This window comes from Rattus rattus, chromosome 2 (genome assembly GCF_011064425.1).
Source record: "Rattus rattus isolate New Zealand chromosome 2, Rrattus_CSIRO_v1, whole genome shotgun sequence".
Lineage (NCBI taxonomy): Eukaryota > Metazoa > Chordata > Mammalia > Rodentia > Muridae > Rattus > Rattus rattus.
In genome coordinates, this window is record NC_046155.1 from 164754475 (window position 1) to 164764116 (window position 9642).

General features: G+C 42.7%; 1 protein-coding gene across 1 annotated transcript; it reads left to right on the top strand.

Moving 5' to 3' along the window:
* Positions 1-1192, top strand: LOC116894445 (major allergen I polypeptide chain 1-like). The gene is made up of 3 exons (XM_032896147.1): positions 1-61; positions 184-371; positions 1163-1192. Exons 1-3 carry the CDS (start codon positions 1-3, stop codon positions 1190-1192), a joined length of 279 nt encoding a protein of 92 aa, XP_032752038.1.
* Positions 1193-9642: the final 8450 nt, after the last annotated feature.

Sequence of the window (9642 nt, forward strand, 5' to 3'; positions counted from 1 at the left end):
ATGAAGCTTGCTGGTGCTCTGGTGCTGCTCGGGGCTGCCCTGCTCCTGACTTCAGGGGGAGGTGGGTTTTACTGTGTGGGCATCAGGGATGCAGGCCCTCTGGGCTCTCTCACCCTCTCTCCTGAGGGGAAGAGAGTTCTGATGCGTCTTTCATGGGAGGGTCGCCTTGTCTTTCTGTTCCAGATTGTGGCATTTGCCCAGTTATAGAAAAGGATGTTGACCTATTTCTGTTCGGGACCTCAAAAGATTATGTTGACTATGTGAAACAATACAAAGATAACCCTGAAGTATTGGAAAGTACTGAAAAAATCAAGCAATGTGTCGACAGCACCTTGACAGACGAAGACAAGAAAAACGCAGCTGCTGTCATCGTGAGTCCCTGTGTGTCTGGCTAGGGTCGGGGCGGGGATTGTGCTTCTCCCCAACACTGAGGCTTCTCTGTGAATCCAGAAATGGGACTCACCTGATTGAGGATGTCAGGAGGATGGGGCAGGAAGGGACTCTCAGGCTGCCTGAGCTCGGCATGGCTGCTCAACTCAGCCAAGCTAGAGTAGATCCCAGCCTGAGTGGACCCTCCATCAGCCTTTCTGGCCCAGACTCCCAAGTCTAGTCACACAGGCACAGGGCCTGGCACCCTTCTCCAGCCTTGGTCTTTTATCCTAACTTTTCAAGCGACCAAACACTCATCTGTGTCCTTCTTCTCTTCACCTCCAAGGACACTGTGTGGACGCCAGGCCTGGGACGTTTAAGGGGAGAAGTAAAATGAACCCCCTTGCCCTTGTCCCTTTAACTGGTAGGATAAGTCATTGCCCCAGCTGCAGATATCTGAGGGTCACCACGATCATGTGACAGGAGTCAGTTCCCTTGTGGGGCCCCAGCTGTCCACAGGCTCACCTGGAGCCCTGTCAGCTCCTCCTCATTCTGTCCCACTTGTACCTATGGTGTCCCACAAGGTGGCTCCTCCCCTCTGACTGAGGCTCTTTACAAAGCTTGTCTCAACCAGCTGGGGACAAGGCTCCCTGGTTCTGGTCAGACCCATAAGCAATTACAAACTGGCTGCAGGTCCTCCCAGGAGGTGTCCCTATGCCTGGTCAGTGGGGCATGAGGGCCCTCTGTGAGGCATGAGGGCCCTCTGTGGCCTCACTTCACTTTCTCTTTGCAGGAAAAAGTAAAAGCCAACCCCTTGTGTTGATGGGTACGTCTTTGACCACAAGGAAGCCTCTTACCAGCTTCTCTGCATAGATGCATCAAGCCCTTTTCCTTCCCCCCAGGTGTCTAAAAACAGGAATCCAACAATAAAAGCCTTGCAATTCACAGCGGAGCCTGGGTTTTTGGATTCGAGCTTGCGTCTGATAGGGTTGCAGGATCTGCAGGGACAATCAGTGGGGCTTTGATGTGCCACTGATTTGTTGTGGTGCTGCCAAAATGTCCTGCAGAATGCATTAGAGAATACTAAGAGACCATAGTCACTACACCAGAGTCTCTGTCACCGTCATCAGACAGGGTACACAGGGCACATACATGACCTCCCAGACTGAACTCCCCAGCATCATAGAACAGAATAAGCCCAGGGAGACCAAGCGTCTGCTGAGGACCACATGGCTATAAATAGCAGAATCTGTCCCTGCTCCTCAGTGTTTAGGACATGAACCAATTCTGCAATGTGTGTGAATCACAAAACTACTCTGGGCCCTTGTGTCCTATGTAGGAGACAAAAATAAGTCTACCTACCTCCGAGGCTGTCATGAGGCTTCCTGCCCGTCACAGAGAACAGTTCAACCTGGAAATCAGTGTGGGACCTGGCCAGAACCAGAACTCAGTTTATCCCAATATCAGCTACCCAGTTCTGAACCCAGTTACTTCCCCACTGGGTTACAAAGAGTAGGCACTCAGGGTCCTAGAACTTCAGGACCTGTCCTGTGGCTCTGCTCTGTGGCTATGGCCCGAAGTTCTTTCCTACACCAGTCACCAAATAGTTGCCCTGTGGCCAGTCCTCAGGGCATGGTCCTTACTGCACCATCAATGATCCATGTCCTCACATGGATCCCAGGCTTCCCAACACCAGGCAAACCAAGAAGAAGATAGATAGATAGATAGATAGATAGATAGATAGATAGATAGATAGATAGATACAGATACAGATACAGATACAGATACAGATATCATGATGAAAAGGTTTATGGAAGCCCCAAGGTGTGCTGTAGGCTCTCTCACACTAGGGTATGCTCTGAAAAGAATAAAGTGTACTATTCTTTTACATAAGGTTGTGATAAAATAACCAAGGATGAGTTTTATAAAAAAATTCTCATCATTTTGAAGGCTTCAGGTTCAAAGTCCTGCAGCCTCATTTTTTAGCCTTTATCGAGAGCCCACTCACCAGCATGGAGACAGAAAATGGCACCGCTCTCGTGGCCAAGTCAGTGCATGGTTGGTCTCCAGCGCTCGTACAAAGAGACCTTCTGAGCCAGTCCATAGCATTTGTCCCTTCCAAGGGCAACACCTGAGACCTAATCACCTTCTGGTTGTCTCCTGCTTTTCCATCATCTCATATCTTGAGATCCTACAATTGGAACTAAGTTTCCAGCAGAGGAACTCTGAGGAAACACAGGAAACCAGATTCAAACCAAACATCACACTAGGAGGCCATCTGGTATAGACTGAGGCCTAATGTCTGTGACCCAACCTCCAACTTACCACTGTCTAGCCAGAGCTTGCTTCTTTTTTTTTTTTTTTAAGATTTATTTCTTATATATAAGTACACTGTAGCTGTCTTCAGACACACCAGAAGAGGGCATCAGATCTCATTACAGATGGCTGTGAGCCACCATGTGGTTGCTGGGATTTGAACTCAGAACCTCTGGAAGAGCAGTCAGTGCTCTTAACCACTAAGCCATCTCTCCAGCCCCAGAGCTTGCTTCTTAAGGAGGTCTCCTGCCTTCTGTGAGCTAAGGGTGGTCTGAAGATATTATGACTTAACTCTCCCTGATACACATGTGGGACACAGGAGACTATTCTCCTATGCTTCTTTCTGCAGATTAAAAAAGCCCAGATCTTCTCCATATCAGGCACAGCTCTACTTGGTTGGCTGGGATTTCCTAAAATCCTTATGGCTTTTTGTGTATAATTTCATGAAGGTATTCATCTACATATAAGTGTATTGTGGGATGAGGTAACTCTGGCCTTCCAGAGACAGTTAAGAGGGAAGCTTCCTCTCTCCACTCATTGACTTTAACACTAGTGAAATATTGTTCTAATGCACTTGATTGGCCTGTGTTCATTTCCACCACAGAAAGGTGTATATACTCACTTGCTATTCTTTGACTGTTGAGATTGCAATGATGCTCCTGCTTTCACTCCTGATGTTATTTGATGCTTCCCATTTCAAACTTTTCTTTGTTTTGTTTGAGGCAGGATCTCACTATACAGACTAGGCTAGGCTCAAACGTAGAGAGAGCTGCCTCCTCTGTCCCTTTGTTCTAGGATTTAAGAAATGAGCCACCATGACACACCCATTCAAATTTCTTCTTCTTCTCCTTCTTCTTCTTCTTTTTCTTCTTCTTTTTTCTTCTTTTTCTTCTTCTTTTTCTTCTTCTTTTCCTTCTTCTTCTTCTTCTTCTTCTTCTTCCTCTTCTTCTTCTTCTTCTCCTTCTCCTTCTCTTCTCCTTCTCCTTCTCCTTCTCCTCCTCCTCCTCTTCTTCTTTCTCCTCTTTCTTCTTTCTCCCTTCTGTTTTTCTCTTTTCTTTCTTCTTTTGAGATACAGTTTCACTATTTAGTCTTGGCTAGCCTTGAACTTGCTGTGTTATCAGGCTGGCCTTGAACTCACTAAGATACACATGAATCTATCTGATGAGTGTTGGGATTAAAGTAATTCACTCCCTTGCTCAGCTCCTCTTTTAATATCTTGATCAAGCTTACTACAGTTTTATCAGAGTTATGAACCTAGAGTCCACAGATGATACCCACTTGGCACCAAGGACTGTTTAAGACCAGGAAATATAGTAAGAGCTCAGACTTGTGCCACAAAGAAAAACTTGCTTCAAGGAACATGACACCCACAAGCAGCAGGAAGTAGACAAACTATAATATCACATTTCAAAACTTTATTTGGGGCTATCTTCTTTTCTCTCTCCTATTTTTTCCTCTTATCTACTGTTATGGAGTTGAAACAGTGGAAGAATATGAAACAGAAAGAGTGAAATAAAGAAGAACCCAGAAAGTAGCAAAAAAACAGCTACAGGTGGTGCCCACCATGGAGCTAAGGCAGAAAGGTAAGTGAGACTTTAACTGCAGTAGATAAAGAAGCATGGGATGAAGGGATGGATTTTTTTTTTCAAGACGCCATTAAAAATTTATTGCAGCCACAACTACTGCTCCCAGAGTGATTTTCTGTTTTTGATTGTTTTTTCCTTTTCTTCTTCCCAAATCTATGTCAAAAAAGATTGTGGGAATGATTATGTAACTGGAAAAATGCTGGTGGAAATGGAGATGGGTGTCTCAGAAACAAAACATGACTGAAATGGGAAAACAAAAGGGTCCACTCTGCTCTCTCCTTTCTGAAAGTGCTCTGATGGCTTTACATTTTTTTGAGTGTTAATGGGAAAGGTAAGACAGCACCCTAGAGACTATGAGTTACAAAAAAGGCTGTGAATTAAATCATCATATATACTGCAAGGATGTTTCAACATGAGAATGGAATACCTCAAAAGGTTTGCACTGGTGATAGATATTTGTTTATATTTCTTCAGGAGATGAAAAAATTTGGATACAATCAAGACTCATAAAGACTAGAATTGAGCAGGGGAGGTGTCCTGAAAATCTTGGCCAGTAAACCAAAAAAGTGCCTATTTCAGTGAAAATGTTTCTATTTATAATTTCCTGCTAAATACAGCACAATTAATGGCTTAAAACAGATACAGGGAGATGGGAGAATTTTGGAATTTTGGTTTCTTTAAGAACACAGAAGTATTATGGGAATATGGATTTGTTTTAATCAAAGCACTAGGATATGGGGGAGGGCTTCAGATTTTCTATAGCAGCTGATTATGATTTGTCTCATGCTCTAGCACGAGCATAATTTTACCAGCTGCAGATAATTTCTGTGATTTGTGATGTGTAGAATTCTGGGGACTTTTTAGAGCTCTATAAATGCTATGACCCTGAAATGGGTTGTTGGTTGGTTGTTTTTGGTCATGGTTTATTAAGTAGTCATGCATGAAATAGAAACAAGAAGAAATTAGATATCCTGACAGCAAAGATCAAATTTGCCCCAAGGAACTCAATGTCCAAATCAGCAGGAAGTAGTCCAATGATAATATTGTCCACTTTCTGACCTCTGACTTTATCCAAGGATCTCTTTCCTCTCCCCTCTATGCTACATTTAAAAAAAGACTCTTATCTAATCTTAGCAGGTTGAAATGGTGAAAGAAAAGAGGTAGAGAAGAGTAGAAGAAAGAACCCACAAGGAGATAATGAAAACTACAGTGGGCCCCTATCATCTCCCAAAAGTCCCATCTCCTAACACTGCTGCATTAGAGGTGACTTTGTATGGAGAGTTTCAAGGAGACATGAGGCATTGAAGCCACAGCTGGAGAAAGTCCTGGTGTTCCACTGTAGCTTCTGTAACCACATCCTACAAGAAGATTGATATTTTTTCTTAAATGTCTTGAAAGTTGCCTTAGGAGGATCAGATCTTCTTCCATAGACCTCATCCTCTGCCAGAAAGATTCCATTGCTAGAGCTCTACTGTTGCTGGGCAAGCTTTATCCCTATGAGTTCTCCTCCACCTCTGCAAAAGCAGCCATGATGCTGAGATGCATCCTCAGGAAGCAGAAGAAAATGGCAAATGCCATGTGTATATTGATGGTTATTGAGATGAGTCAAACTAGAACCCCCTGAATTGCTGGGTAGCCTTCAGAAAAAGGAAAGCCCCAAAATTCCTAAGAACATTTTTGCACTACTCTGTGGTTTGGGGCAGATAAATACTGAAGCTCCATATATATATGAACACACACACACACACACACACACACACACACACACACACACACAAATATATATATATATATAATTTAACTATAATATAAAATAAATTGTAACATATTTTATTATATAAATGTATTAAACATATATATGTAATTTAACTCTTGGGCTAGACATATAGCTATGTAGATAGAGTGCTTGACTAGCATGCACAAGACCCAGGATTTGACGCTCAGCAGTGCACAAAACTGTGATGGTGGCACACGCCTGAGTAATCAGCACTTGGAGGTGGAGATAGAAAGATCGGGAGTTCAAAGCCTGTGGGATGATGTCACAGGTTAGGCAGGTACAAGATAGAAGAAGGCCTGTCATTGGATGAGAAGGAAGGGTGGGCAGGAGAGAAGTTTGAAGGAAAAGGAGGAGACTGGAATGGAAAAGGAGGAGAGAGGGAGAGAAGTAGAGGCAGGAAAATATGGCAGGTGATTAAGATTCCACTCTGTGTATTTACAGGTTGTTATTAATGTTCTTAAAGGATGGATGGTACTGGGCTTTGTATGTTTAGGTGGGCAATTATATCTTATCAATTGAGTCAAAGGTTATTGTGTTGTGTGTTCTTTCATGTGTAGATTTAAGTGTAATGGAGTGTGGGTCGGCTGGTCTGGGCCGACACGGAATTGGAATGTGTGCTTCTGGCAAGATATCCAGCAGATATCTTGAGGCACTGTGGTGTGGACCTAGTGGGATAAAAGATACCTATACTTTTTTATTTTTTATATTTTTACAACAGAAATCAACTAAATCAATTGGACCTAGTGGAGGATAAAAGACTGATACTTTTTTTATTTTTTATATTTTACAACCACAAAAGTGATCCTCAGCCATAGCAATTTTGAAACCACCCTGGGCAACATAACAACTTGTCTTTAAAAAGTTAGTAATTCTTAAAAAGTTCGTTTTGTGGAGTTAAAGAGATGGCTTCATGGATAACAGCACTAGGTTTAGAGGACCCAGGCTCAGTCCCAATTCCCACATGGCATCGCACAACCTGCTGTGATAAAGGTGACATAATGCGACAAAATACATAATATATTATTTTGATTCTCTTGGCCCTTGGGGATTTAGGCTGATATTGGTCCATGAGGGTAAAAGAAACAGATGTGACAGACTGAGGTGTTCAGATGCCCTGTGAGTATGTTTGGTAATGAAAAAAAAATACCAGGACCAGCTACTGGGATATAGATCAACATTCTTTGGGATGATTTAAGGCTTACATATAGTTTTAGAAGAGAGGGGGCAGAAACTTCCAGGATGGGGAAAGGCTGAAGGTACTAAAATGCCTCATACCAAAAGAATAAAAAATACAGCCAAAAAGTCAGAAGTTTAGGAATGCTGTCTCACCCCCAAGAAACCCTAAATACCTCAAATTCCAGACCCTGCCCTCTACCTGTAAGTAAGTAAAGGGTCACATTTCTTGAGCCTGCTCTCCCAGGATCCAGATAAAAGGGTTTAAGATAAGGCCCTTAGATAGGTGATCCCGACCTAGTAAAGATAAGAGGAAGCTTCTTCCAGAAACTAGCTGACCATAAAGTTAGATTAAAATCTTAGAGAACAACCTTGAGAAGCAGGAAGCTTCTAGGAACTAGCGGACCATAAAGTTAAGCAATCTAGAGAGACAGGAAACTAGCTTCTCCTTGTGATTTTCCAACGACACCATCCCTGCATCCTTGGGTTGTGGCTTCTTCCTTTAAATACCCTTTCTCCCCATCTGCTTTTATACCATTTTAATTATGTGCAAGTAATAAGGTCAGTTCTAGGTTAAGGGTCAAACCAGGAAACAAGTCGAACTCCACTGCCCCTGCGTGGGATACGAGTCTCGACCCCAGTGCACTGGTTCCTATCAATAAACCTCATGTTTATTACAGCAAGGACAGTCTCACGTGAGTTCTTGGGGAGGTCACATCATCCTGAGACTTGAGTGAGGATCTCCCTGCTCTGGGGGTCTTTCAATAGCATGGAGAATAATTTCAGGAATCTCGGTTGCTAGCTGAATAGGCTCTTATCAGAAGGAAGTTGAACTAGTAATCTTAACCATGGTTATGTGGTATTCTACAAGTAGAGGTATGGGTGAGGTTTGAATCCCCCAGACAAGGTCAGAGAAGGGGAAGCCCTGCCAATGAAGGGAGTCCTCCATCTTGCACCAAGCCCCAGAATGTCATCCAGAAATTGATAGATTTTTTTTTACCTTAATTAGCAGAGCAACATATACTAATCCAACTGTAACTCCAGTTCCAGGGAATTTGATGGCTTCTTCTGACCTCCACAGGCACCCTGCATCAAATGGTGTAACTCCATACATGCAGGAAAAACACCCATACATTAACATAAATTAATAAGAAATAATAAAGACAAAACTGCAAAAGCCTCCTTTACAAATGAGTCACCAGCCTAGACAGATAAAACAGCTTCCAGATTCAGTGTGTTCTCTACTCTCACCCATTTCCTGCAAACCAGAAAATTTTCTTCTTTATGATTATACAAAAGTCTATTACATATGCATGCCATGCTTTACCAGTGCATATGTCAGACTCAAAAAAATGTGGAGAGCTTTTGGGACACGCTTCTAGAAACTTGGCAGGAATTTGACCTTGGGCCAGGACATAGAAGTAAGCTCGGGCAGGAATCTGATTTGGGACTAGAACAAAGAAGTATGTTTCAGGCAAGAATCTGGCTTTGGGATGGGACAGGAAAGTAGGCTGAGATATCTTGGTTATCCCAATAACCCCTAGAAACAGTGATCACAGAAATTTGTTTATTGCCTTGCTTGTTCATTGACTATTTGTGTGTATTTCCTTGTTTGATCCTTAACCTAGAACTGACCTTATTACTTGCACATAATTAAAATGGTTTAAAAGCAGATTGGGAAAAAATAAACCTGCTTCAGCCTCGGGACTGGCTGAGATCATGCTACAGTATTGTCTAATTGTCTTTTTTTATTTTTCATCCTCACTCTTGTCCTGAAGAACCTGTTGATTGACTGAGCTGTCTTGGTCAGATGGTGCCTCAGTGTTGGAGCCCCAGTAAGTGGGATATAGTGATGGATGCCTCAGCAATTAGAAGCACGTGCAAAGGAAAGTACGAGAAGATTTGGGCTGGGGGTGAATAAACCTTGTAAAGAAGGGACAAGGTAATGGTAAAGTGTTTTTTGTGTATGTGTTTAGAGTTATGCTAAAATCTAAAGAAGCAAAGATAACTCTCATAGTTGATTTCTGTTGTTGTAAAAATATAAAAAATAAAAAAGTATAGGTGTCTTTTATCCCACTAGGTCCACACCACAGTGTCCCAAGATATCTGCTGGACAGCTTGCCAGAAGCACACATTCCAATTCCACGTCGGCTCAGACCAGCCAACCCACACTCCATTACACTTAAATCTACACATGAAAGAACACACAACACAATAACCTTTGACCCAATTGATAAGATATAATTGCCCACCTAAACATACAAAGCCCAGTACCATCTATCCCTTAAGAACATTTGTAACAACCTGTAAATACACAGAGTGGAATCTTAACGTCACCTGCCATATTGTCCTGCCACCGCTTCTCTCTCTCCCTCTCCTCTCCTCCTTTTCTGTTCCTCTCCCTCTCTGTCTCCTCCTCTC

What these genes read in the sequence shown, in the direction of transcription:
- LOC116894445 (XM_032896147.1), top strand. Translation starts at nt 1, where the DNA reads ATGAAGCTTGCTGGTGCTCTGGTGCTGCTCGGGGCTGCCCTGCTCCTG. An exon ending in GCTCCTGACTTCAGGGGGAG is followed by an intron (nt 62 to 183) that starts GTGGGTTTTACT and finishes TTTCTGTTCCAG; the next exon opens with ATTGTGGCATTTGCCCAGTT. An exon ending in AAAACGCAGCTGCTGTCATC is followed by an intron (nt 372 to 1,162) that starts GTGAGTCCCTGT and finishes TTCTCTTTGCAG; the next exon opens with GAAAAAGTAAAAGCCAACCC.